Below are 27,787 nucleotides of genomic sequence, written 5' to 3'. Positions count from 1 at the left end.
TAGCTGGATAATATTCCATTGTATAAATATACCACATTTTTTTTTTATCCATTCTTTAGTTGAGGGACACCTAGGTTGTTTCCAATTTTTGGCTATTACAAATAAATCTACTATGAACATAGTTAAACAAGTGTCTTTGTGAGGTGTTAGAACATCTTTTGGGTATATGCCTAGGAGTGGTATAGCTGGGTCTTGAAGATAGAATTATTCCCTGTTTTATGAGAAAGTACCAAATTGATTTCCAAAGTATTTGTGCAAGTTTGCATGCCTACCAGCAATGGAGAAGTGTTTCCCTTGGTTCACAACCTCAACAACATGTACCATCTCTTGAGTTTTTGATCTTAGTCATTCTGATGGGTGTAGGATGAAACCTCATAGTTGTTTTGATTTGCATTTCCCTGATGACTAAGGACTTTGAACATTTTTTTTAAAGTTCTTCTTGGCCATTCAAGATCTCTTTGTTGAGAATTCTGTTTAGTTTTGTACCCCATTTTAAATTGGGTTATTTGGGTTATTGGTGTCTATATTCTTGTGTTCTTTGTAAATTTTGGATATTAGCTCTTGGTCAGATGTAGGGTTGGTGAAGATCCTTTCCCAATCTTTTGTTTGTTCATTTGTCCTTTTAACAATGTCTTTTGCCTTACAGAAGCTTTCCAGTTTCTTGAGGTCCCATTTATCAATTGTTGACCTTAGAGCCTGAGCCATTGCTGTTCTGTTCAGGAACTTATCTTCTGTACCAATGCATTCAAGGGTATTTCCCACTTTCTCTTCTATTAGATTCAGTGTATCTGGTTTTATGTGGAGGTCCTTGATCCACTTGGACTTGAGCTTTTTACAAGGAGATGAAAATGCAGATCCCATTTCTTAAGTGTTGCTCTTAGATTAGAGAGATAGTTCAGCCATTAAAGGCCAGGTTTCATAACTGTCTTAGTCAGGGTTTCTATTCCTGCACAAAGTATCACGACCAAGAAGCAAGTTGGGGAGGAAAGGGTTTATTCAGCTTACACTTCCACATCACTGTTCATCACCAAAGGAAGTCAGGACTGGAACTCAAGCAGGTCAGGAAGCAGGAGCAGATGCAGAGGCTATGAAGGGATGCTACTTACTGGTTTGCTTTCCCTGTTTTGCTCAGCTTGATAGAACCCAGGTCTACCAGCTCAGGGATAGCACCACCCACAATGGGCTGGGCCCTCCTCCCTTGATCACTAGTTGAGAAAATGCCTTACAGCTGGATCTCATGGAGGCATTTCCTCAGCTGAGGCTCCTTTCTCTGTGATAACTCCAGCTTGTGTCAAGTTGACACAAAGCCAGCCAGTACAATAACCAAAATATTAACTGATGTTCTTTTTAAAATTTATGTTCTTAATACATGTAAAAATTAATAATGGTAAGGTAAACATGTAAGCAACTCTCTTCCAGACCAAGAATTGTAGTCTCCACCTCCCTTATAGTCACAACCTTTTCTTCCACCTTCAGGAAAATTCTCTTCCTGATTCTTATGTGTAACTTTAATTTTTTTCAAAATTCATTTTTCATGATGGTTTTTAAAATCTTTAACTTCACTTTTAGCCCACTATCTACTAGAGGTAGTGGAAAAGAGAGGATATGGGGTAAGTGGACCTGTTAGAAAGGTTCTTTGGAGCAATTCCCATCTGTGTTGTCTGGAAATCAACAGTTCAGTTCACAAGTCAGCAACAGCACCTGCTGCTAGATCCATTCCCAAACACTTCATGGATACCAAGTCCAGCTTGGTACAGTCAGGACAGCAGACAGGAATCAGCAGTAGTGGCACAATTTAGCAGAGACAGCCAGGCCTCAGCCTAGGCACAAGGCAGGAGGGACCCAGAGGGACGCTGAGAAGTTCTCAGCTGTGCCTCTCTCATCAAAGTGATGATCAGTGAAGAGGAGAAACCAACAGCTAACTCTATAAGCAAGCTTAGTTCAGCATCTGTCGCTATTCATCAAGTTCTGTTTATACCCTTCAAACATCACTTGTCCTCCATGGGTCTTGCCTCATCACATGTCTTGCCTCAGTATGTGTGTTTGTGTCAGCTGATATTACCAATTAGCCTGAGTCCTCAGAAGTGGCAAAATATTGCAGCATGCCACCAGAAGTTTTTAGTGAGTTTCTCTCTATGGAGTCCTGACAAATAGAGCTCAACTATGCAATGTAAGTTGGACCAATACATGCTCATTGTTAACAAAGAATCCTTCCTTTATCATGTGTCCTTTCATGTGCTTGCTTTAGCAGAACATCGTTTGTCCCATGTCTGCTTCAGTTAAACATTCTTTCACCTGTGTCTGCTTCAGGAAAATACTCCTTCATGTGTTTGCCCCAGCAAAACACCATCTAATACAACTGACTTTTCAAAGAATCCTTACATTTCCATTTCACTTATGCTACTTATGACTAGGCTTTGCCTTTGTCATCTATGTAGACATCCCTATTCAAGATTACTTAGTTTTGCATGCTCTTAAAATTTCTCCAAACACAACCAGATACCATGTGAAGTCTTTTGTTTGGTTTCTTCTGTTGACTAATATGTTTGAAAGATTCCTTCACATGCCTCAATGTTGTGGTTTATTTTCTTTGTTGTATAGTAGTGCATTACCCTCATCTGATTCCATGCCTACCATGTCTCACTGATGCTCAGTAAATAACATGTGGAACAAGGGCTGGAGAGATGGCTTAACTGTTAAGAGCACTGGCTGCTCTTCCAGAGGTCCAGAGTTCAATTCCCAGCAACCACATGGTGGCTCACAACCATCTGTGACAGTGTACTCACATACATAAAATGAATAAATCTTAAAAAAAAGGGGGGACAAATGATTAAACCTGTTAGCATAGAAACTTCTCTACCTATGTCTCCTTCTATCTCTCCTCCTATCTCCCAGAAATAGCAATACAGGAAGCCATATGGATTAATGGGAATACGTTTACTGCTACTTTATAAGAACAGCCCCTAAAATATGAGAGACATAATTGGAATAGATACTAGGGCAGGTGAGGCTGATGTAGACATCAGTTTATACCCATCTGAGACTTGTAGTAGGGTACAGGCAAGGAGTAGGTATTGAAAAGGAGGGAGTTGCGTTACAGAAAATGAACTCCACCTCCCCAACAGTCTGCATTGGGCCTACCATGAATATACAAATCATGTACACATTACTATCAATGCACACATGTATTTTTCAGAAGTGACTCCATACATGTTCAAATCTTCTATTTGATACTCACAGAGCACCTGCTGTATGTTTTGTTTCCTAATGCAGGTGGAAAGGACCAAGAGCTCAAGTGCAACCCTCCCCCACAACGTGTCCTCTTACAGATCTCTGTCTTCCTCCTGTGAGGATTGCCCTAGCAGTCACACTAGCTTCTCAGATGGCGAGTTTGCCCGGAATGTGAGGGAAGGTGTCAAACATCGAATCTTCTACCTCTCAGAGCAACTGAGAGTGGAGAAAGCCAGTAGGGATGAAAATACCATGAGCTACCTCAAGCTGGTATCCAAAGCTGACCGTCACCAGGCCCCACACATCCGGAAGGCCTTTGAGAGGGTGAACCAGCGCACCTCTGCCACTATTGCTCACATAGAACGAAAACTCTATCAGTGTCATCAGCAGCTGAAGGAGCTGGAAGAGGGCTGCAGTCCTACAAGCTCAGTGCTGAAAGTGGGCAGTAGCATTAACAGCCATAAGCAACCAGGCAAGAAGGTTTCATATTCCAAGTTGTCCAAGCCGGGTGGGGAAGATAGCTTGCCTATCAATGTTGCTAGGTCCTCCACTCTAGAGAGTCACTTGCCAGGCATGCAGCAGAGGAAATTTTCAGACAAAAAGTATGTGGCCCAGCATCAAAAGCTGCTTTTGCAGAAGATAAAGGAAGAAGTAACAGAAGCCAAGAGGGTTCATGCTAGCCTTCAGCTCTCCCATCAAAGCCTCAAGGAAATTCATATGATTGATGTACAGAGAATACTGGAGTCACTCCAGGAAAAGAAAAACAGGTAAGGAAAGCTTCCTTTTACATTTTGATTCCCAAACTAAGAAGCAGTCAAGAGATAATTTGTGATTCACCTATGAAGGGTTGGGAAAGAGCAGGGATAGAGTCAGGGTGAGGACAGCTGAAAGGGGTAGGCATGTGCTCTTCTTTGGTGATTGTTACCTACAATGGAATGGGTGGTCCTTTTTTTGGTTCTCCATGCTTTGTCCCTTGCTGGTTAAATTATGGTGTCTAGTAGGCAGTCTACTTGGTGCAGGAGGAGCAATAGAGGCATCCAGTTGCAGTGAGAGCCTAACAGACCATTAGTATTACAGAGGAATTGTTCCCTATGTTCCATTTCCTGGGAAAGTTTGTTGAGACTTAAGTCTGAACTGAAGTATGCTAAGCACTGGATATATTAGATATTTAGTTCAAAAATGACTACCTTTTATGGACATTTCTCTTCAGTATGCTGTGGTTTGAATTTATTTATTTTTCTCTAAGGCAAAACAAAGATCCACCAACTTAAAGAGAAGCAAGCCATGAATTTGCTATGTAGTAATTTCAAGACCAGTTCTCAATACACAGTGAGATCCTGTCTTAAAACAACAACAAAAAAAAAAAAAAAAAAAAAAAAAAAACAGAACACATAAATATAATCCCTCAATGGACCCATTGCACTCCTATTGAGCCCCTTCTCTGGTATCTCACCAGCCTTAAGTACCTTGCTCATGTTATTATCACTATAGGCAACCATTAATACAAATCCTCTCAACAGTTTAGCAAGAGAGGGAAGGATTTGAAGTCAAATTATGGGTCTAAGCTGAGAACCTGTGTTCTGCTCGAGATGGCTTTCAAGAAAGCTCTCTGTAGATAGCTCTTGGCTCTGTAGTTGCTCTCTTGAGACAGATCTCTCTACTTGTTAGAAATAAATTCTAAAAGCTCTCTGGATAGCTCATGGATTTTTCAATCAAAGTCAGAAAGCTACTATAAAAATTATTGGATTTCTCACCAAATCAGAAATCCTGTTAGAAAAAAATACTAAAAGTAATTCTTGGGTTTTCTGATCAAAATCAGAAAGCCAAAAAACATTCTAAAAGCTGTGTTTGCTCTTTAGACAGCCTTCTCTGGATAGCTGCTAGAAAACATTCTAAAAGAGTTAGATCTCTAAGTAATTCTTGGGATTTCTAAAACAAGGCCAGAAATCCTGTTAGAAAATATTTTAAAAGAGCTATGAAAAATTCTGAAAGAACTGTGTTAGCTCTCCATGGATTCCCATCTAAAATCAGGAAAAAATCAGAAATCTTATTAGAAAAAATCTCTTAAAGAGCTTTATTTGCTCTTTAGTGATCTTCAGATAGCCCAGCTCTTACTAGAAAAGAATTCTAAAGAACTGCTACTGCTCTCTGCTAGCTCTCATTTCATGGGGACCAAAAGCCCAGTCTTTTATTTACATATCAACACAGTCATTTCTTCAGGTTCCCCGTTGATTATACCATGAATCAGCATCCCATGACCCTAGCCCCTTGACTCTTAGAAAGAGAACAAGTACAAGCACAGAAAATAAGACAGCTGGGTGGGATCTTGCCCTGCAATCATCACTCCTTAAATCTTTTTCTTCTTCCTTGGTATCTTTCTGACAAGCTGGTTCATAGTGCAGTTGCCTTTATTTTTCTGAGTCTGAGAAGCCCCTTATATAATTCATATTGCATCCTTATATATTGTATAGTTGAGAAATTATACATTTTGGAACCTATGATTTTAGGGTTTTTTAAATTTACATAAATGTTTTATTTTAAGTCTACACTTTTCCTGGTCCATTTTTGTTCAGTTTTAAAGTCAGAGCTTCCAGAACAGTGCCTCATCTCAATTTTGTACTGTTGTCCCAATCTGGGCCAGCATGGGCCACTCCTGTAGATCCCGCTTTGAAGAGGTGGAGGCAGGAGGATCAGGTCAAAACCATGCTCAGCTACTAGATACTGTCTTTAAAACAAATAAATGAAAATAAACAAAACCCAAAGAGTAAAGGTCAAAACTAATCTTTTTGCCATAACAGCTATGCCTTGCACACTCCACTCCCACTTATTACTAATGGGTGAATGTGAGCAGCTCTTATGTACCGTCTGTTAGCTGCTGAGACCCAGGGTCCTACTGCAAGCTGTGTGCTGTAGAACTATTCTGTGCTGACGTATGTCAGAGTGTGCAGGTCTGAATGAGTTAAGGACAAAGCCCCTCCTAGCAAAGCACCCCAAGGTTTTATTCAGGCAGTTTGCTGACACAGTGGAAGTAGGAACTGATTTCCTTTTTGTCCTGATAGTGCATGCCCTTAGCAGGATTTGCCTGCTTCTTCAGGGAGGAATGAACTTCATTTGAATGTTTTTTCCTTCAACAAAACAATGAGTGCCTGCCTGTTCTTAACCTTCCTGACATGGTGCAAACCTGCAGGTGTTATTTCCTGGTTTCCAAACTTAAAGGATGGGTCACATGGTCATGGTATTTGGGGTTACCCACTGCATGTCAGGCTGGGGGGGGGTGGAGGGTGTCACAGCTTTATTCAACTCTAGCTTCTCTCTATCCCACAAACATTGCACAGGACCCACAAGAGTTAAAATTGGGATCTCTTTTTGCAAGACAGGGCTTCCCTGTACAACCTGAGCTGGCCTTGGACTTTTGTCCTGCCCCTCTCTGCCCTTTGTTTAATAGCACTTGTGCTCCTGAATTTAAAATTACCTCTTGGCACTATTTGAGAAAATGTGCAGGTTCATTAGAATAATTTTTTAATGTTAGATCCAGTGCTTGCTGCCTCAGTTTACTGAATTCTCTTAAACTGTACGTGCCTGTGTACCCCTAAGAAGGGTGTAGGTAGCCAGCATTAGAGCCAGATGACTCTCTTGTGCCAGTGTTGGATGTGATTATCTGCCTGCAAAATGAGGAGACTGCTCTTCCGTGACATATGCAAATCTCTTAAGCACATTCAGCCTGAAACAGAAGACATGGTATTGTAGACTTTCTGCTCCTGAGCTTCTGAAGCTAGAAGCTAGAAGCGCAGCTAGCCTGAAGTCCATCCTGTAAGGGCTCAGGGGTAGGTAGACTGCCACTATCCTGTCGCTATCACAAAAGATGAAGAGAGCCTTGTTCTTTAGATTTAGCCTGGCCTAGATAGGTATATAAACCAGAACAGCTAAGGCAAGTCTGTGATTATAAAGCACCCAGAGAAATTCTAAAGTAGATTACAACTAAAATTAGAACTAAAAACTAAAGTATTAGCATCCAGAGAGATGGCTCAGCAGTTAGCTCTAGAGCTCTTCCCAGAACCTACAAGCAGCTCACAACCATTTACTACTTTAGTTTCAGAGAGTCCAGCGCCCTCTTCTGGCCTGTAGGTACACTGGATAGAGAACCTGCAGGCAAGCAGCATTCAAGACATACAAATTTTTAAAAATTGAAGATCAAAATACTAGCTTCTCTAGATCTCACATTCCTGAGATGTAGATTCTATGCGCTGTGAGCGCGTGCCACTCTTAAGGATGGGTCACATCGACAGCCTTAGCTAATGTGTGTTTTTGCTTCAGTTGAACACGGGTTTTTATCTGCTGTTTCTGGATCACTCTGAATAGCAACTTGGAGGAAGTGGAGGAGCATGAGCGACTCACACTTCTGCCAGCTGTGTTGAGCAGGCTCCTCATTGAGGAGCTGCAGCTCCAAGGCATTTGGTAACTAGTGGGCAGGCTTCAGGTTCAATGCTGAGGAGTTCCAGTCTCCTAAATCTGAGTCAGTTGTTGCTAGTCAGCTTATCAAAAGTTAGTGATTGCAGCAAGTGATTACGTTGGAAAGTAGTTTATATTTTACATGTTGAAACTGGAATGAATGTTCATGTGGCTTTGTTTTTGACAGTCTTATTTAGCACAGGCTGGCCCTCAAATCACTATGTAGCTGAAGCTGGCCTTGAATTCCTGATCCTTGTGCCTCCACCTCCCTAGTGCTCAAAATCTTACAGATATGAGTGTATCTAGCTTTGGTTGTATAAATTCTAAAGACAGTACATTAGTAAGATTCTTACTTACATCTGTAAGATTTTGCTTGCTCTACAGAGAGAAATGAAACTTGTTTCTTTTACTTGTTATTTGTCCATATGAGGTCAGAGTATATAGATTGCACCTCACGACACATGGATGGCCATGGAAACAAGGAAGAGTCTTGGCAGAATAGAATATACAACAGCTTAGACTAAAGACTGAACTCTTGATAGTGGGCCAAAAGTATTATTGAAAAGAAAGTCGTCTAACCAAAACAGACTTTTATTTCATCAGAATTACACCTGTCAAGGACCTGGGCAGTACCTCCCTGTATAGCACCATCTCCTTTGGGGGCACAGCCATCTTGACTCGGCTCTCCAGACTGGCACTAGGGGTGTCCTAAGTATGTATGGTCTCAGCAGCATGAATGTCCAGGCACACTCAGGGCACAGGTTTCTGGCTCAGGACTGCTTTGCTCCATTGCCCCTTCCATCCTACGGCCCCCACAGTCAGCACATAGCTCTTCCTTCCCGCCCCCAGCAAACCCTTGTGCCCTATCACAGCTCCTCCTTCTCAGCCCCTTTCTTCCGGAAGGCAGTCAGGATGTTCGAGCTCTTCTGCAGCTCTTCTTTCTTGCCGTCACTCATCTTGCTCTCGATCAGCTTACTGATCCGGGACATCTCTGAGGCTGGAAAGTTTTCACCTTGGTCCAAGATCTTCCCCATGATCTTCAGGTACTGGCTGGCCCACTTCTTGTCTGTCTCCTTCACCCCCGAGAGGCCATCCTGCCCCTGTTTCAAGATGGCCTGGTGGGCCTCTGTGCTGGAGGCCTTGATGAATTCGGCTGTCAGGGTATCATATGCAGGCAGGCATCCAGGCATGCCCAGGTAGACTCCCTGCCCCTTTAGCCAGCGCTGGATGGCTCCAACTTTAACTCCCCCACAGTACAGGACAGGATTCTCAAAGTCCCCATCCCGGAAGATGGGGTAGTTCTCTTTGTCCAGCTTGTACTTTTCACTCAGCTCCATGTTCAGCTTGTCACCGTAGTCTTGAAGAAAGCGACTGTGTCCAAGGGAAGGGTGCCCTTCGTGTGCAGGCCGCTGCCGCCATGAGGAGCAGAGAGGAGCAGTAGGCCCAGGAGAAGAGACAGCAGTGGGGAGAGTGAAACAGCGCCAGGCACCGCCGCAGCCATCCTGTAGGAGCGGGAGACCCGCAAGCTAGAGCCTGAGCGCTCGGAGTGGGCAGTCACGTCACTGGGAGGGCCGTCCCGCTGGCGCGCATGAGCGCACATGGCCACTCCAAGAGACTCAGGCCTCCTCTATGGTGGAAGGGATGGGCCGCAGAGGGCGATTTTAGAGTTTTTTCCCCACAGCCTTGAAGGGTGTCCATTCACCATTTTGCTGAAACATTAGCCACACCTCTTGGACTCATGCTGTTTCTGATTATCATGGAGTCATTAACCTTGGCAGAGAGAACATTCTTTCAGGGAGGAACATGAAATTATATACATTATCATACAAACAAGCCCATATACCTACTGTAACCATCAACTCTTAGTGGAGGTCTATGCTCTGCTGGCTCTCTTCCAGGAGTGGGAACCATGTCTTTCCATTCCTTCCATGGTAGAGCAGGACGTAGCAGTCTTATTCAGAAAGTTCTTGGCTATGTCTATTATCTTAAAGCATTTTTTTTTCTACTCTCTTCTTTTATAATTTCAGCATTTCAGGTTTTACATTATGTTTTGTTTTTTTTTTGGTCTATTTAAGATTGAATTTTTTTTTTTTAATTGGGTGGGAGACAGGAACTAAGTTTCATTATTCTAGTGTTCACAGCACCATTTGTTGAAGGGGTTCTTTTTCTCTAACAGACACACACACACACACACACACACATGAAAATTTTATATATATATATATATATATATTTACTTTTTTTTCAAAAAGGCAGACATTTGTAACTGTTGGGGTCTGGGAATCATCATGCAAACTACTCAGACACCAGTCTCAGTCAAACAGGATGGTTTATTGACCACACACTCCAAGACTGATCAATCTGGGATGCAGTCCATACCAATCTGAGCTGAACTGCAACCACCAGCTAGAATCCTATAGAGGTTTTAATCCTGAAATCCACAAACACCTGCCTGTGCCAGGTTATTCCACCAACCAGGATTTAGGGATAGAGAATTTCCTTAGGAACATGTCTTTGTTGTACATTTATCCTGTTCTCATTGATTGGGATATTCAACTATGGCAGGGGACTACATGGCTCAGTGGTTAAAGGTGCTTGCTACCAAGTCTGGTGGCTGAAAAACCTGAGTTTGCTCATATGGGTGGAGAAATACTGACAAGTCATTCTGACCTACATATGCACTAGAATGTGCATGCCCATGTACATTTATATATACATATGTAAAACAATTCCCAAATGCCAATGGTTCATTTTAATTTGTTCTGTGTATTTATTACTAAAAATTAAGATAACAAGATTGTCTTTCTTACAAATTTCTGCAAACTAGGAAATCCAAAGATTTATTTTAATTATCTTCTAAACCACCCCAAATTCTATTTATATTCTTTTAAAATCTCAGACTTGAGGCTTCTAAAGCTCATAAAATATTTTAGACTCATTCTTGCTTCTTTGAGTCAAATTAAAATTAAATCATTCACATGCATTCAAACTTCACACATTCTATATAATGTAAAGGTTAACAAGTTTAGAGGAGCAGGGAAACTTTAATATTAAAATGAACAAACAAATAAAACTTCTGGTTGTGAGCCCAGACTTTAACAGTTGAGCCATCTTTTTAGGCCTCAGTGGGAGGGGGTGTACTTGGTCCTTTGAAGACTTGATGTCCCAAAGAAGGGGCATGCTAGAGGGGTGAGGTGGGAGTGGGTGGGTATGTGGAGGAGCACCCTCTTAGAGGTGAAAGAGAGGGGATATATAGTGGGCATTCTTGTGGAGGGGGGGACCAGGAAGGGGGGCAATATTTGAAATGTAAATAAATAAAATAACTAAGAAAAAAGAAAAATAGCTTTCATGTTTGCTGCATTGCATTATTAGCAGTAAGGACAGTATATAATTTAAATTGATATCCTAATATTTCCTATTTTAGCTCATTGTTCTCTTTATATTTGTTTCCCTTAAGACTTCTTAGTTTCTTCTCAATCCAAATAACTCTACATTCTTACCACAGGATCTCTTTGCACCAACAATAATGTTTGGACCCTTCTGGGAAAGGCACTTTGAACCTCCCCTAAGATTTTTTTCCACTTCTGTTCTTTACTTGTCTATTCTCCATCCAACAGTGGCAACAATGTACTAACTGCTTGGCACTGGGGTTGGTGGTCAGCTTTTTCAAGACCTTTGCTAACATCTCTTCTGGCTGTGGGACTTAAGAATCATTGGAGGACTCTTCTTCATGAGGAATTTCTGAGTCCATAACTGGGTCAAATATCTCTGAGGGCTCCTCCATGGTGTTGGGCAGAAGCCTCAGCTAGCAGAGGAGAAGTGAGGCACTATATTTTTTAGCTCTCTATATAATCCATATTTATTCTTTATGAAATATTTGGCTTCCTTATCTTGGAGTGCTTCCAAGGTGTTGATGTACTAGTTACTTTTTCTATTGTGATATTTAAAAAAAATCCCAACAAACTCAATTTAAGGGAGAAAGAGCATATTTTGGCTCATAGTTTAAGGGCAAAGTTCATCATTTTGGAAACTCATGGCAGAAGGAACTTAAGGTCACCCACATTCAGGAAGCAAAGAATGATGAATGCTCATACTTAGCTCTCTTTTTCCCTTTAAAAGATTTTTATTAAATTTATTTATTGCTATATATATGTGAGCACATGTGGAAATCACAAAAAACTTTCTTTTTTTTTAAGAGTAGGAGAAATAATTTATCCCAGAGAAAAGCATAACAAATTGTATCCAATACAAAATGGTAAGACTCGAAAGCATTCATAGAACTAACCAATTACAGACTAAACAGTTTATATTTAAGTATATATACACATATACATACCTAAAGATAGAAAATAAAATAATGAAAATAGAGGTCATGAATGTGATTTGGAGGAAGGCAAGGGATGGGAGAAAATATGTAATTATAGTGTAGTTTTAGAAGTGAAGGAAAATTTTAGAAAGTTAATACCTATCTTGTTTACATGTACTCCATGCTCACCGTAACTAGCAAGATCACAATGCACACCATCAAACCTTCAAAAAAAATCAAGTGCTGACAAAAATGCATTCATACACCTCCATGCAAAAATGCTTTTAAAATCTGTACACTTATTTTTCTCTGATAAATTTTATTAAGCTTGGAAACCAGTTATTTCCTGTTATATAACAATTCTTTTTTTTGAACAACTTTATTTTAAAAAAACAAAGATAAATGAACAAATTTTAAGCATTTTTGCATAAAAGTATACGAATACATTTTTGTCAGTGCTTGGCTTTTTTTCCCCCAAAGGTTTGATAGTGTGCATTAAGGTCTTACTAGTTACAATGAGCATAAAGTACATGTAAAACAGGATGTAACCTGGAATTAGTCAAAGTTTTCTTTGTGTGTAAGGATTGAGCATAATGGTTTTTTCTTTTCTTTTTTTTTCTTTCCTTGAACCTCACACTGTCTGTGAGTTGTTTCTAGGATATTCAGAGCTTTTTGGGTTAGTATCCAATTATCAGTGACTGTATATTATGTCTGTTCTTTTGTGACTGGGTTATCTCACTCAGGATGATATTCTCTAGATGCATCCATTTTCATTTTTTCTTTAAGTTCAAAAGTACATTTATTTAAATGTGAGCAAGTTATCAATATAAAAGAAAAGTGTAAGAAATAAAAATAATTAAAGTACAAAACATCTCATCTTTAACATACATAATTTAGACAGCAAAGTCTTTATTTACATCATTTTTATTTGTAGATGAAATTTCATACAGCATTCTGAAAACACATAAAAACCTGGCAAATTAATCAGAAGACTTAATGTGGGCTCTTAGGCATATAATACAAAACATAATTTATGTTTCTAGAATAAGATCACACATCTTAACACGATGCAGTCAGTATTACATCTGTCTTCCTGGTAGAGGTCTCTCCCTAAGGCAGAGCTGGAAAACAAGCCCTCTGCAGGGAGGGAGTCCTGGTTCATGCTGCCAGCAGCTACCCCTGTGCTCCAGGCTCCAGGCTAGCAGCACCAAGAGGCCATCAGTTAAATTTATACGATTCATAGTCCAGTGTCTGTGTGAGCACTCCAGACAGAACAAACTCAGCATTGTGAACATCTATTCCCCTGGCAAAGTACTCTCGGCATAAGTGCAGGTCATTCTCACAGGATATTAAAATGATCTCTGACAGACTCTTATTCTGCTTGTGCTCCATGAGCTTCCGGAAGGACAGCTGTTTGGCTAAGACCTTTCCCCCTGCACACTCCACAATTGCCTTCATAGTTGCAAGGCTTGGGCAGATGCGAGGGGTGATGTAAAAATACTTTGTCTTAAAGTGGGGAAAGACGTGGGCTCGCTTTAAGGACTTTTCCAGACTGAAAGAGAAGAGCACTTCTGCCTCAGCATCTCATAGGATGTAGTTCTGCTCATCAATAAACGTCTGGCACTTGAAGCACTCCTCCAGCCAGTCCAGAGTCACGATATGCTTCAACACAGGCATGGCCGACAGGAACTTCACTGTGTGTGTCACCTTGCTGGCAATGAGGTGGGTACACTTCTTCGTGGACTCAGCTACTTCCCCACCGAGAATGTACAGCTTCTTAATGTACTGCTGAACTTGAGCAGGCACAAACCCGGTGAAGAGCACAAAAGGTGTCAGCTCTGGAGTCAATGCATCCATTTTCTTAAGAATTTGGTTAAGTCATTGTTTCTGGTGGCTAAGCAGTACTCCATTGTGTAAATGTACCACAATTTTTATATCCATTTATCTTTTCATTAAGTCATTGTTTCTGATAGCTGAGTAGTACTCCATTGTGTAAATATACCACATTTTTTTTTATCCATTTATCTACTGAAGGACATCTGGGTTCTTTCCAGCTTCTGGCTATTATAAATAGGGCTGCTATGAACATTGTGGTGCATGTGTCTTTGTTGTATGTTGGAGGGTCTCTGGGGTAAATGCCCAGAAGTGGAATAACTGGGTCTTCAGGTAGTACTATGTCCAATTTTCTGAGGAACCGCCACACTGATTTCCAGAGTGGTTATACCAGTTCACAACCACACCAGCAGTGGAGAAGTGTTCCTCTTTCTCCACATCTTCACCAGCATCTGCTGTCATCTGAGTTTTGGATCTGGGCCAATCTGACTGGTGTGAGGTGGAATCTCAGGGTTGTTTTGATTTGCATTTCCCTGTTGGCCAAGGATGTCGAGCACTTCCTTAGCTGCTTCTCAGCCATTCAATAATCCTCAATTGAGAACGTTTTGTTTAGCTCTGTACCCCATTTTTTAATAGGGTTGTTTGATTCTCTGGTGTCTAGCTTTCTAGTTCTTTGTATACATTGGATATTAGGTCTCTATCTGATGTGGGGTTGGTAAAGATCTTTTCCCGCTCTATTGGATGCCCTTTTGTTTTCTTGACAGTGTCCTTAGCCTTACAGAAACTTTGAAATCTCATTAAGTCCCATTTGTCAATCTTTGATCTTAGAGTACAAACAACTGGTGTTTTCTTCAGGAAATTTTCTCCTGTGCCTATGTGTTCTAAGGTTTTCCCTACTTTCTCATCTAATAGTTTCAGTGTACCTGGTTTAATGTGGAGATCTTTGATCCACTTGCACTTGAGCTTTGTACAAGGAGATAAGAAAGGGTCTATTTTCATTCTTCTGCATGCTGAGTGCCAGTTGGACCAACACCATTTGTTGAATAGGCTGTCCTTTTTCCATTGAATGTTTACAGTTCCTTTGTCAAAAATCAGGTGACCATATACTTGAGGGCTCATTTCTGGATCTTCTATTCTATTCCATTGATCCACATGCCTGTTTCTGTACCACTACCATGCAGTTTTTAGCACAGTTGCCTTGTAATATAGCTTGAGGTCAGGGATAGTGATTCCCGCAGATGTTTTCTTGTTGTTGGGGATGGATTTCATTATTCTAGGTCTTTTGTTATTCCAGATGAAATTGCACATTGTTCTTTCCAACTCTATGAAGAATTGGGTTGGAATTTTGATGAGGATTGCATTGAATCTCTGGATTGCTTTTGGTAAAATGCCCATTTTTACAATGTTGATCCTTCCAATCCATGAGCATGGGAGATCTTTCCATTTTCTGAGATCATCCTCGATTTCCTTCTTTAGAGGTTTGAAGTTCTTGTCATACAGGTCCTTCAGTTGCTTAGTTAGAGTCACACCAAGGTATTTCATAGTTTTTGTGACTATTGTGAAGGGTATCTTTTCCCTAATTTCTTTCTCCACATGTTTGTCCTTTGAGTACAGGAAGGCTACTGATTTGTTTGAGTTAATTTTATATCCAGGTACTTTACTGAACTTGTTTATCAGCTGTAGGAGTTCTCTGGTGGAATTTGTGGGGTCGCTTAAGTACACTATCATATCATCTGCAAATAGTGATGTTTTTACTTCTTCCTTGCCAATTTGTATCCCTTTGATTTCCTTTTGCTGTCTAATTGGACCGGCCAGGACTTCCGGTACTATGTTGAATAGGTAGGGGGAGAGTGGGCAGCCTTGTCGAGTCCCTGAATTTAGTGGGATTTCTTTAAGTTTCCCACTGTTAAGTTTGATGTTGTCTGTTTGTTTGATTTATATTGCCTTTATTATGTTTAGGTATGGGCCTTGGATTTCTGTTCTTTCCAAGACTTTTACCATGAAGGGGTGTTGAATTTTGTCAAATGGTTTCTCAGCATCTAGTGAGATGACCATGTGTTTTTTTTTCTTTGAGTTTGTTTATATGGTGGATTACATTGATGGATTTCCATATATTAAACCATCCCTGCATCCCAGGGATAAAGCCTACTTGATCATGGTGAATGATCTTTTTGATGTGTTCTTGGATTCGGTTTGCAAGGATTTTGTTGAGTAGTTTTGCATCAATGTTAATAAGTGAGATTGGTCTGAATTTCTCTTTCCTTGTAAGGTCTTTGTGTGGTTTAGGAATGAGGGTTATTATAGCCTCAAAAAATGAGTTAAGTAGTGTTCCATCTGATTCAATTTTGTGGAAAAGTTTGGAGAGTATTGGTATTATGTCTTTGATAAATGTCTGATAAAATTCTGCACTGAACCCATCTGGACCTGGGCTTTTTTTGGTTGGGAGGCTTTTAATGGCTGCTTCTATTTCTTTAGGTGTTATGGGATTATTTAGATGGTTTACCTGGTTCTGGTTTAACTTTAGTATCTTATGTCTGTCCAGGAATTCATTCATTTTCTCCAGATTTTCCAGCTCTGTTGAGTATAGGCTGTTGTAGTAGGATCTGATGATTTTTTGAATTTCCTCAGTTTCAGTTATTATTTCTCCACTTTCCTTTCTGATTTTGTTAATTTGGATACTCTCTCTTTGCCCTCTAGTTAGTCTGGCTAAGGGTTTATCAATCTTGTTAATTTTCTCAAAGAACCAGCTCTTGGTTTTGTTGATTCTTTAGATGGTTCTTTTTGTTTCTATTTGGTCTATTTCTGCCCTAAGTTTTATTATTTCTTGCGGTCTACTCCTCTTAGGTGTATCTGCTTCCTTTTGTTCTAGTGCTTTCAGCTGTGCTGTCAAGTTGCTGGTTTATGTTCTCTCCAGTTTCTTTTTGGAAGCACTCAGCGCTATGAGTTTTTCTCTCAGTACTGCTTTCATTGCATCCCATAGGTTTGGGTATGTTGTGTCTTCGTTTTCATTGAATTCTAGAAAATCCTTAATTTCTTTTTTTATTTCTTCTTTCACCCTGCTATTGTTTAATAGATCATATTTTATTTTCCATGTGTATATGGTCTTTTTGTTTTCTTTGTTGTTATTAAAGACCAGTCTTAGACCATGGTGATTTCATAGGATGCATGGGAGTATTTTAATCTTCTTATGTTTATTGAGGCTCGTTTTGTGACCAATTATGTGGTCAATTTTGGAGAAAGTGCGGTGAGGTGCTGAGAAGAAGGTGTATTCTTTTGTTTTAGGATGATATGTTCTGTAGATATCTGTTAATTCCAGTTGATTCATAACCTCTGTTACTTTTACAGTGTCCTTATTATTTTTTGTTTCCAAGATTTGTCCATTGGTGAGAGTGGGGTATTGAGGTTTCCCACTATTATTGTGTGGAGCACAATGTATTTTTTTGAGCTTTAGTAGGGTTTCTTTTTGAATATGGGTGCTTTTGTATTTGGAGCATATATGCTAAGGATTGAGAGTTCCTCCTGACAAATTTCCCCTGTAATGAGTTAAAAGTGTCCTTTATCTTTTTTCATAACTTTTGGTTAAAAATCTACTTTATTCAATATTAGAATGGCCACTCCTGCTTGCTTCTTGGGGCCATTTGCTTGGAAGTTTTTTTTTCCAACCTTTTACTCTGAGATAGTGTCTGTCTTTGTCTCTGAGATGAGTTTTCTGTATGCAGCAAAATGCTGGGTTTTGTTTATGTATCCTGTCTGATAGCCTATATCTTTTTATTGGGGAATTCAGTCCATTTATGTTAACAGATATCAAGGAATAGTGGTTGCTGTTTCCTGCTATTTTTGCTTTTGGACGTTGAATTGTGCCTTTATGTCTTTCTTCTTTTGGTTTTCTTGCTTAGGAGTTTTCTTGTTTTTATTAGGATGTAGTTCCCCTCGTTGTATTGGGTTTTCCCCCTATAATTCGTTGTAGTGCTGGGTTTGTGGTCAGATATTGTTTAGTTTTTCCTTGGAATATCTTATTCTGTCCATCTATGGTGATTGAGAGTTTTGCTGGGTATAGCAGCTTGGGCTGATACTTTTGCTCTCTTAGGGTCTGCATGATGTCTGTCCAGGCTCTTCTAGTTTTCATAGTCTCTGTTGAGAAGTCGGGTGTGATTCTGATTGGTCTGCCTTTATATGTTACATGGCCTTTTCCCCTTACTGCTTTTAGTATTCTTTCTTTGCTTTGGGCACTTGGTGTTTTGACTATTATGTGTCAGGAGGAATTTCTTTTCTGGTCCAACCTATTTGGAGTTCTGTAGGCTTCTTTTATGGTCATGGTCATCTCATTCTTAAGGGTAGGGGAGTTTTCTTGTATGATTAAGTTGAAGATATTTTCTGTACCTCTTAGTTGATATTCTTCGCCCTCTTCTATTCCTATTATGTTTAGGTTTGGTCTTCTCATTGTGTCCTGGATCTTCTGGACATTTTGGGTTGGGAGCTTTTTTATTTTTGCTTCTTCTCTGACTGTTTTGTCTATGTTTTCAATGTTGTCTTCAGCCCCTGAGATTCTCTCTTCCGTCTCTTGTACTCTGTTGGAAATGCTTGCATCTGTGACTCCTGATTTCTTTTTTAGGTTTTCTACCTCTAGGGTTTTCTCTTTTAGTGTTTTCTTTATTGTGTCCATTTCCGTTTTAAATTCCTTCTTCCAGGGCTGGAGAGATGGCTCAGAGGTTAAGAGCACTGACTGCTCTTCCAGAGGTCCTGAGTTCAAATCCCAGCAACCACATGGTGGCTCACAACCATCTGCAATGAGATCTGATGCCCTTTTCTGATGTGTCTGAATAATGTGTACTTGTATATAGAAAATAAATAAATCTTTAAAAAAAATTTCTTCTTCCATTCCTTCATCTTTTTGGTTCTGTTTTCCTCTAGTTCTTTGAGTTCTTTGAGTGTTTTTCTTGTTTCTTCTTTAAAAGCTTTTAATTCTTTATGCTTTTCCTAATGTTCTTGTTTAAGGTTCTCTATCATCATCGTGAGGTATGATTTCAGGTCCGAGTCTTCTTTTTCTGGAGTGTTTGGCATTCTGCTGTTTGCTGTGATGGGAGAGGTGGGTTCTGGTGTTGCCATGTTGTCTTGATTTCCCTGGGGTACGTTATTTCGCTTTCTTCTTGCCATCTTGTTGTCCTGTGTTTATATCTGGTCTTGTTGTCAGTGATTAGTTCTTGCCTCTCCCTTGTACCTGGCCTGTGTCCCTGGATCTCCTGCTCCCCAGCTACTTGGAACACCTTCTCCCCAGGCCTGTTTCTTTGGATCTTCTTGTTCCTGGTGGCGGATGGTCTGAGCGCCTGTCCTGCACTCAAAGTCCTCCGACTGGGAATAGCCTGTTTCCAGGTTACTGGTTTCCTGAACCAAGCAGGGGGGGGGACGCACTTTCCTTGCACTCGACAGAGATCTCTCTGCAGAGATCTCTCTGCACCCCGGCTAGTTGGAATGCCTTCTTAGCAGTCCTGTGTCCCTGGATCTCCGCTGTTCCTGGTGGCGGATGGTCTCTTTTTTTTTTAATTGAAGAACTTTATTTTAAAAAATTAAAGATAAATGTACAAATTTTAAGCATTTTTGCATAAACGTATACAAATAGATTTTTGTTATTGCTTGGCTTTTTTTTTCTTTTTTTAAGGTTTGATAGTGTGCATTAAGATCTTACTAGTTACAATGAGCATAAAGTACATGCAAAACAGGATGTTACCTGGAATTAGTCAAAGTTTTCTTGGTGTGTATGGAGTAAACATTATAGTTTTTTTCTTTCTTTTTTTTTTTCTTGAACTTCACAGTCTGTGAGTTGTTTCTGGGGTGTTCACAGCTTTCTGGGGTTAGTATCCAATTATCAGTGACTACATATTATGTCTGTTCTTTTGTGACTGGGTTATCTCACTCAGGGTGATATTCTCTAGATGCATCCATTTTCTTAAGAATTTCATAAAGTCATTGTTTCTGATAGCTGAGTACTCCATTGTGTAAATGTACTACAAAAAAAACTTTCAGGAATCAGTTCGTTCCTTCCACCATGTGGAATTGAACTTAGGAGGTCAGGCTTTGCAACAATTCCCTTTACCAGCATAGCCATTGTACCCATATTTTATTTCTAAAGGATGTCTTTGCTAGACTTAGAATTCTGGGTTAGAATTTATCTTTTAAAATACTATGCATATGGAAAAGTATCCATTATGGCTTCTCTTGTTTGTATTGAAAAGGCTCTGTTAATCCTGACAAATGAGAATAAAGACCATCGACCCAAATTTTTGGTCAAATTAAGCAAAGTTTATTTTTTGTCAGACAGGGCTATCTCCCTGAAGTAAGGTCCAAGAGAATAGTATTGAACATAGGAGAATGTGAGGTTTCTATAGCTCAAAAAACTGTAAGGCTAGGAGGTTTCTAAGGGTTTTGGTTTACATAGGAATCTTTCAGAAATTTTTGGCAGAGCATCTTATCAGGGTGGAGGTCAGCGTATGGTTGAGTATAGTGTGAGAAACATGTCGAATTCCAGAAAGTGGGTCAAGACATGGCCAAACTTGTGTTTTTCAGAAAACAGGAATAGCCTTATTTTGACCTTGTAATAAGATGGCTTCTAGTCTTAAGATGGAGCCAGGGTGCCCCATTAGCTGGTGCTGTTTTGATGGTGGTTGTTTTGAATATTATCAGTATTATTTTCCTCTGGCTCTTTTTTGAAGTTTATAGGGTTTTGTTTTGAGACAAGTTTTCCTTGTGTAGCTCTGGCTAACCTTGAACTTGCTTTGTTTTGGTGTTTATTGTTTTTGCTGTGGTGACACTGTGTGTAATTTTACTCACTCTCAACAGTGCTTTTAAAATATTGTTTTCTCTGAATCTGTTTTTTTTTTTTTTTTTTATAGAAATGTGCTGTTTTATTACAAAGAGTCTCACAAAATGAAAACATCTCAAAAAGGAAGCTAGGGCAACAACATCCACCTACAGAATTGGGGGAAGAGGGTAATACGTTTTCTGCTTGTCCAGGATGGGTGGGAAGGTATAAACAGAACCAATCTAAAAATGGCTGATATTACCCAAGCCTTAAAGGGGGTCCCAGAAGACCCATTCATCTCTTATAAAAAGCTTAATAAGGACATATTAACAGAGCTCCTAAGCAGGCACTTGGCAGTTCAGGATTTTGTCTTCTGTTTTTCTTTTCACTCAGATCCTACGTGGTTCAAAACTAAGACCTGGGGCAGGACAGACAAGGGAGCTCCGGGAAGAGCTCTTCAGCACCACTGCCCTGGGCTCTGGTCCCTGGTTCTTGTCTAGTCCCTGGGGACGTTATATTAAATATATTTTATATAAATACACAGAGGAATGGAAAATATAAAACCTGAGAAATTGAGGAAAAGTGGGGGAGTTGGGGAGAAGATGGAGCTGCAGACCTTGCTCAGGCCAACTTGACCTCTTCTCTGACCCCTTTGGCTTCTGACTTCTCTTCCTTGGTTTTCTCCTCTTCTGTGACTTCTTTTTTCTCTTCTGATTTTTTTTTTATTTCTCATCCTCTGTTTTGACTCTTTTGGCTTTTTTGAAGTTAGAAGAGTTCTTGCGACCACCTTCTCCCTCCTCACCGGAATCAGAGAATTCTTCCTCACAGGCAATGTGTTTGTCAGAGAATCAGATGGAGATTCATTTGTCAGGGTCTTCCTCACCCTCATCACCACTCTCTTCTGGGATGGCATCCTCGGGTATGGCCTGAAATTGGACCCCAAGGGACATGGGGCAGCATTCTCAAGTATTCATTAGTGTTCTGGTTAGTAATATTGGAGAGGCTGATGTGAAACTTGAAATCTGGTTCAAAGTATTTAAAGTAGTCACTGTATGGTAGCTCATCAGGGATCTCTGTGTCCAAGTCCACAGCTGTTTCATAAGTCTAGCACCAAGGGACATTACGGATGGTGTAGCCACCCCCTCCCAGCATTAGCATAGGCAACTTGAAACTCTTCACGAACTCCACACACTTGGCACACCCTTTGATGGTCAGATTGAAGCAACCTAACTGATCCCCAGACAGGGAATCTGAGCCACACTGTAAGACCACTGTAAGGCCAGAATGTCTCCATTATTTTGGACATGACTGGCTTGAAGATGGCTTCATAGGATTCATCATCAATGCCGTCTCGCAGTGGGTAGTTAACAGCGTAGTACTTGCCTTTGCCAGCTCCAATACCCTGTAGGTCCCCAGTTCCTGGGAAGTACACTCCATATTTATGAAAGGACATAGTCATGACCCAGTCTGTAGTATAGAAGGCCTCTTCCACGCCATCGCCATGATGAATATCAATGTCAATATACAGCATCCTCTGGTGATACTTTAGCAGTTCCAGGATGGCCAAGACAGTATCATTTATGCAACAGAAACCAGATGATTCAGACTTATTTGCATGGTGCAGGCCTCCAGCCCACTTCACAGCGATATCTGTCTGCTGCTTATTGAGTTTCACAGCACTTGCGACAGAGCCACCCATGGACAACTGACAAAACTCAAACAACCAAGTACTGGACAGTCCTTACCCACATTGAGTCTCTGCGTCTGCTTGCTGTGTTCAGACAAATTATCTGGGTGAATAGAATGCAAGAACTTAATGTAGTCATCACTGTGGTACTTGGTCATCTCCCAGCGTTGGCTTTTTGAGGACGATAGATTTCCATTTTCTGGTAGAGACCATAGTTGAGCAACAAATTGTGAGTCATACGGATTTGGTGAGGCTTCATTGGGTGCCCTTGTCCATAATAGTAGTTTCCGATGTACCTGTCGTAGTAACAGACTTTCCTCTTGGTGCCCCGAGTCTGTGCCATCTTGCTCACTGCCCAGCCCTCCTGTCAGTCTGTGAATCCTGTTTTTATTCTTGTTCTTTTGCTGTTTTCTCCTACTTTATATGACCTTTACATGTGGAAATTCCTCAGTTAGGCAAGTTCTGCAGCTCATTCTGCCTCAGTTTGTTTGTACTGGATTTCACAAAGAAAGCGACTGGAATATCTAAGACTGTCATGGGGTAGGAGGGAGATTGGAGGATGTTGCATTGATGAATCTGATGCCAGGTGACATGAAACTCCTTCTGGGGTAAGTAGAAGTATTACAGTCTGGTACAAAAGTGAAGGATCCCATTACACACTTTAGACTCTCAGGCTCAGTGGTCTTTACCTCTAATCTCTTCCAGTCAGCTAGTTGTCTCATAGTCATAGCAGAAACTTTGCCAGTCCTCCATGACATTACTTATACCTGGCATCTTCAAGCACTGACTTCTCTTACTACTATCCTCACCCAAACTCCTAGAGTTTCTCATTCCTCTGTTCTTTAGTCTTCATTAACCCACTGAGATCTTTACCTTGCCACTTCATAGTTATAATAATAAATTATTATTTTTTATTTAAGCTTTTTATCATTTATTATTTATTATTGTTATTGTTATTGTTATTATTATTATTCTCAACCTGTAAAGTAGAAATTGATTCAATGGCTTGTCCAACTAGGTGCTAGAAAGATTCTATCTTAGGGTGAAATAATGTCAAAACCAGTCCTGAATCATTTTTCCCAAACCTACTCATTTTTAAAAATATATATTTTCTTATTTCTTAGAAAATTTCATGTATTATAATTATATTTATTCCTTATTATTCCACAATATCTTCCTAGATGCACTCACTCCCAAAATTATCTTATCATATTCTTCAACAAGTTCTTCTTTTTCCTCCTCCTCTTCCTCTTTCTTCTTCTTCTTCTTCTTTTTTTTTTTTAAGAAGACTATCTTAAAACACCCATCTTAGTCCCTGGGCTCTTACAATCTTCCTGCCACCTCTTCCACCATGTTCCCTAAGCCTTAAGAGTATTGCAAATGTTTGGTTGGGGGCAGACACCACAGTCAGTGATCTCTGCATTTTGACCAATTGTGATTTTCTCTAATGATCCAAATCTACTTAAAGAAGGAGCTTCATTAGTGAGGGATGAGAGCTATATTTTACTTTTTATTTTATGTATTTTGGTGTCTTGCCTGCATAAGTTTTTGTGCATTATGTGGGTGCAATCTTCAGAGATCTCCTGGGTTTAGAGTTACAGACAGTTGTGAGCTATGGGTCCTGGGAATTGAACCTAGGTCCTATAGAAGATCAGTAAGAATATAATCTCTTTGACTATGGAGTAACAACAGCAGTATCTGCTTTCCAAGCCCATTAGATTCCTTAGAGACTTGTTTACTTGTTTTGAGATAGTCCTCATTATGTAGCCCAAGTGGTCTTCTAATTTATTATCTTCTTTTCTTGGTCCCCCGAGTATTGCAATCAGGGGTGTAATGGGCTTTTTGGGTGGAATATTAGGCAAACAATGTCTTTCATATAACTGCCATCCCACATGCTTTTTATTTTGGATTCTATCAGTCCCCAGACAGACTTCTGATGAGTTGTTTCCATCCATCCTCATGACTCCCTGGCCACTCACTCCACCTCACTTTTCAGTTTTCCAGCTTCTACTCTGCTCTTACCCTAAAATCACCTACCTCAAGCTCCTGACTGGTGCTCTTACTCTATCAGCACTACCTCCATTGCCTGTTTCACTATCAAATTATATTTGATGCTTGTTATCATTATACCTTCTTCAAACACTTTCTAATTTGGACTTTAGGTGAGATAACTATCATGGGAATTCTCCCATTTTACATACCCCCCTTTTTATTTCAATCCCCATGGCTTTACTTTGTACCTTGACTTGGGGTGACACAATAACTACCATGTCTGTTCTACATGACCCCTTCTGTATCTCGCTCTCAGTCTTTGACTTCAGATCCAAGATGAAACCCATTGGATTGTAATTGAATGACAATAGCCACTTCTCAGAAATGACCAACACTGTACCTTTGAAAGAAATTACGTTTGTTTGATAGGGTAACGCTTGTTTTGCCTTGCTTTGTTTTGTTTGTGATTCTAGAGATTGAATTCAGGGCCTATCATGCTAGAGTGTGACTCTCCTTCCTGACTTTTGTGGCAACACTGCCTTTCTAAATGCTTCATGGAGGAGTCACCAATTCTAACTCAGGTCAGACCTGCTACTGCTCTGCCTGGAATGGGAGGATCAGGGAGTCCTCTGTGGTAGCCTGGCTTCTATTCTCTGGCTTATCCTTCAAAGGGTATAGATGAAGGACTTCAAAAAAGTTTTTCTGTTGTAAATCAAATCTTAACACTTGCCACACATTCTTTTCAAATCTCTTTTTAAAAAGAAATAAAACTTCAAAAGATTCAGTTGTATGGACTAGTCTGGTGTTTGCCTAGTATGTGGGAAGCTCTGTGTTTCAAACTCAGACACACACACACACACACACACACACACACACACACACACACACATAAAACACCCAACCCCATCAGTAACACACACAAGTCTGCATACATTCACACAGAGATTCAGAGGCACTCTCTTGGTACCTTTTACTCCAACCCCTTTGTCTTACCTCACTACCTTCATTGGGGTGTTAATCTTTTCCATGCATGTTATAATACTTTCTTATTTATGTTTGTATATATATATATATATATATATATATATATATATATATATATATGAGGTAGTATATTTTGCTTATATTTTTCAACATCTGTGTTAAGATTTAATTTACAAGTCATGAAATGCACCATTTTAATTGCATTTCCATGATTTTCATTAAATTTACTGAGTTGTGATACCATTAATACAACCCAATGTTTGCTTTTATTGAAATAACTTTATTGAGTTATAATTCACATACAATTAATTTTACTCATTTAAAGAATACAATTCAGTTTGATCTAATGGCATATGCCTGCAATCCTAGCACTGAGGAGTCAGAACCAGGAGGATCACAAGTTCAAAGGCTTAGGCTACAGTGTGAGATTCTATCTCCCCACCAAAGCATACAATTTTAGTGGGGTCTTAATTATATTCAAAGTTAATCTCTACCTAATCTTAAAATTTTATCATCCCTAAAACAATAAACCCTACTAGCAGTCATTCCTTGTCACTCCTGATTCCTGGCACCCACTCATATGATTTGTTTATGGATTGCATACAAATGGAACTTTACACAATGTGGTCTTTTGTGACTACTCATGCTTTATAATAAAGATTCATTTATGGAGTAACTACTGCATCCTCAACACTGTTCCTGGGAGCATTTGGGGAATTTGATAGCATATACAGATAGCTTAAAATTTTATTTCTATACTTTCTAGTCTATTGCATATTTGGTAAAATAGTTAGTAGAGAATAATTGTGAACAAGATCTATTAGTGTAAGTATTCCCAAGCAGAGGTAGAGGATCCAGCCCCATTTGACAGAATCCTAGGGGTGTGTGTGTGTGTGTGTGTGTGTGTGTGTGTGTGTGTGTGTGTAGGGGTGTTTTAGTAAATCCAGCTTCATGTACTCACTGTCAGAATGAGCTCTGAGTAAGGACACAGAAAGAGTATTACTTTCTCTCTTGCATCCTAGACAATCACTGATGGAAGAACAGGTGAATGATCACTTGCAGAGATACCTGGATGAGATTTGCCACCTCAAACAGCATCTGGCATGCACTGAAGAGAAAATGGCCTATTTGTCCTATGAAAGAGCCAAGGAAATATGGGTGAGGGTGTTGGGGAGTAAGGACAAGTGAGAAGGATGTGGGGATGAATAGATCTGTTTGGATGGACTCAAGCCAAGGCAAGAGAAGATATAGCTGTGTCTATCCTGATGGTACAATAGTAACCTGTACCTTTACTTTAGAGCCAGCAGTGTCCACACTGCACGCCTATGTGAGCTCCACTCCTTACCAAGGTGCTTTGGAGACTTTGGACAGTGGTTCTCATCTTGTAGGGGCAATCACTGAGCCTATAAATTAGGAGCGAGGCCTGACAAGCTCAAGTGATGCTGGGGTGTTTGCATTGCTAGAGGAAGTCTTTGGGAATCCCTTCTTGGGGTCTAGCCTTCTGCCTGTCAGTCCTTTCCACACTCATAACTCCCACTCCTGTTCCTGGTTAGACCTTTTCACCTAGGTCCTCAGTCTCAGCAGTAGATAATTCTCATCAGGACCCATTAGCCCAGCATTCCACAGCAACTATCTGTTTCTGTTGGGCATATCCAAGAGGTTCTCCCCAAATTTTCTAAAAGATTCAACTCATTGGGTTTGATAGCACATGTCTTAATCACAGGATTTGGGAGGCAGAGGCAGGCAGATCTCTGTGAGTTTAAGAACAGCCTGTTAATCTAACAAGTTTCAGGCCAACTGGAACTATACATTGAGATCTTGTCTCAAATAAATAAAGAAGGAAGAAAAAATGAAAAATATCTTAACAGTCCTTCTTGAATACCCCTAAGCAAATAAATTACTAGATTAGATAAGCACATTTCTGTCTGACTTCAAGTGTGAATATGTATATGTGTTTCCTACAGGATGTAATGGAAACTTTCAAGAGCAGAATAACCAAGCTAGAAACTCTACAGCAAGCTACCCAACTGGAGATGATGGCCAGCCTCAGAACACGTCCCAAGGACTTTTTGTTTAGATTCATAAGCCTGCTTCTCACTCTGACAACTATCCTCTTGGTCGTGGTCTCTACATTGTGTTCTTGCCCTTGGCCTTTGCTCAACTCACGCCTACGTATCTTCATTGTATTTATGGTCATAGGGCTTGGGACCTTGGCCTGGCAGAAGCGGCATGTCATCTCTATTATTGACTGGCAGGCCTGGGTCCCCTTTAAGTGGAGACCAGACTTAAAGGATGCTAAGCCTCCATCAAATGAACACTGAAGGGCAAGAAGTGCCATTCACCTGAATTTCTTCCTCCTTTCAGTTATTGAGGGCACCCAGTAAGACCTCTTTAGAAAGTTACTTTGTTGCTCTCATTTTATTAATTCTGTAACTACAAGCACAGTGAGATACATGCAGATGCCAACTTGCCTTCTCCTTCCAGTTTTCCATGCTCTTTTTTCATAATA

At 40.1% G+C, this 27,787-nt stretch overlaps 2 protein-coding genes and 2 pseudogenes across 4 annotated transcripts in view; 1 reads left to right on the top strand and 3 right to left on the bottom strand.

Annotated features, from left to right (window-relative positions):
- Positions 1–27,599, top strand: part of TEX28 (testis expressed 28) — a gene marked incomplete at both ends in the record, with an annotated part of 31,343 nt that extends 3,744 nt beyond the window's left edge. The window contains 3 exons of the mRNA XM_080910267.1: positions 3,274–3,998; positions 26,301–26,436; positions 27,243–27,599. Of these exons, the coding sequence (XP_080766393.1) occupies positions 3,274–3,998; positions 26,301–26,436; positions 27,243–27,599 (1,218 nt within the window). The remainder of the gene's footprint in view (positions 1–3,273; positions 3,999–26,300; positions 26,437–27,242) is intronic.
- LOC308416029 (endoplasmic reticulum resident protein 29-like) lies at positions 8,547–9,181 on the bottom strand (annotated as a pseudogene). The gene has a single exon. The product of its transcript is annotated as an endoplasmic reticulum resident protein 29-like (transcript).
- On the bottom strand, positions 12,806–13,843 carry PAXIP1 (PAX interacting protein 1; the record flags this gene model as incomplete). The annotated part of the gene is given in 2 exon segments (XM_080910860.1): positions 12,806–13,570; positions 13,574–13,843. Coding segments are annotated over 2 exon segments (636 nt in total). The 3' UTR covers positions 12,806–13,204.
- On the bottom strand, positions 21,237–22,645 carry LOC308416028 (histone deacetylase 1-like; annotated as a pseudogene). The gene has a single exon. The product of its transcript is annotated as a histone deacetylase 1-like (transcript).
- Positions 27,600–27,787: the final 188 nt, after the last annotated feature.

Source organism: Micromys minutus (genome assembly GCF_963924665.1).
Source record: "Micromys minutus genome assembly, chromosome: X".
Lineage (NCBI taxonomy): Eukaryota > Metazoa > Chordata > Mammalia > Rodentia > Muridae > Micromys > Micromys minutus.
Note: the sequence above shows the minus strand (reverse complement) of the source record. Positions and strands in the feature narration are given on the sequence as shown.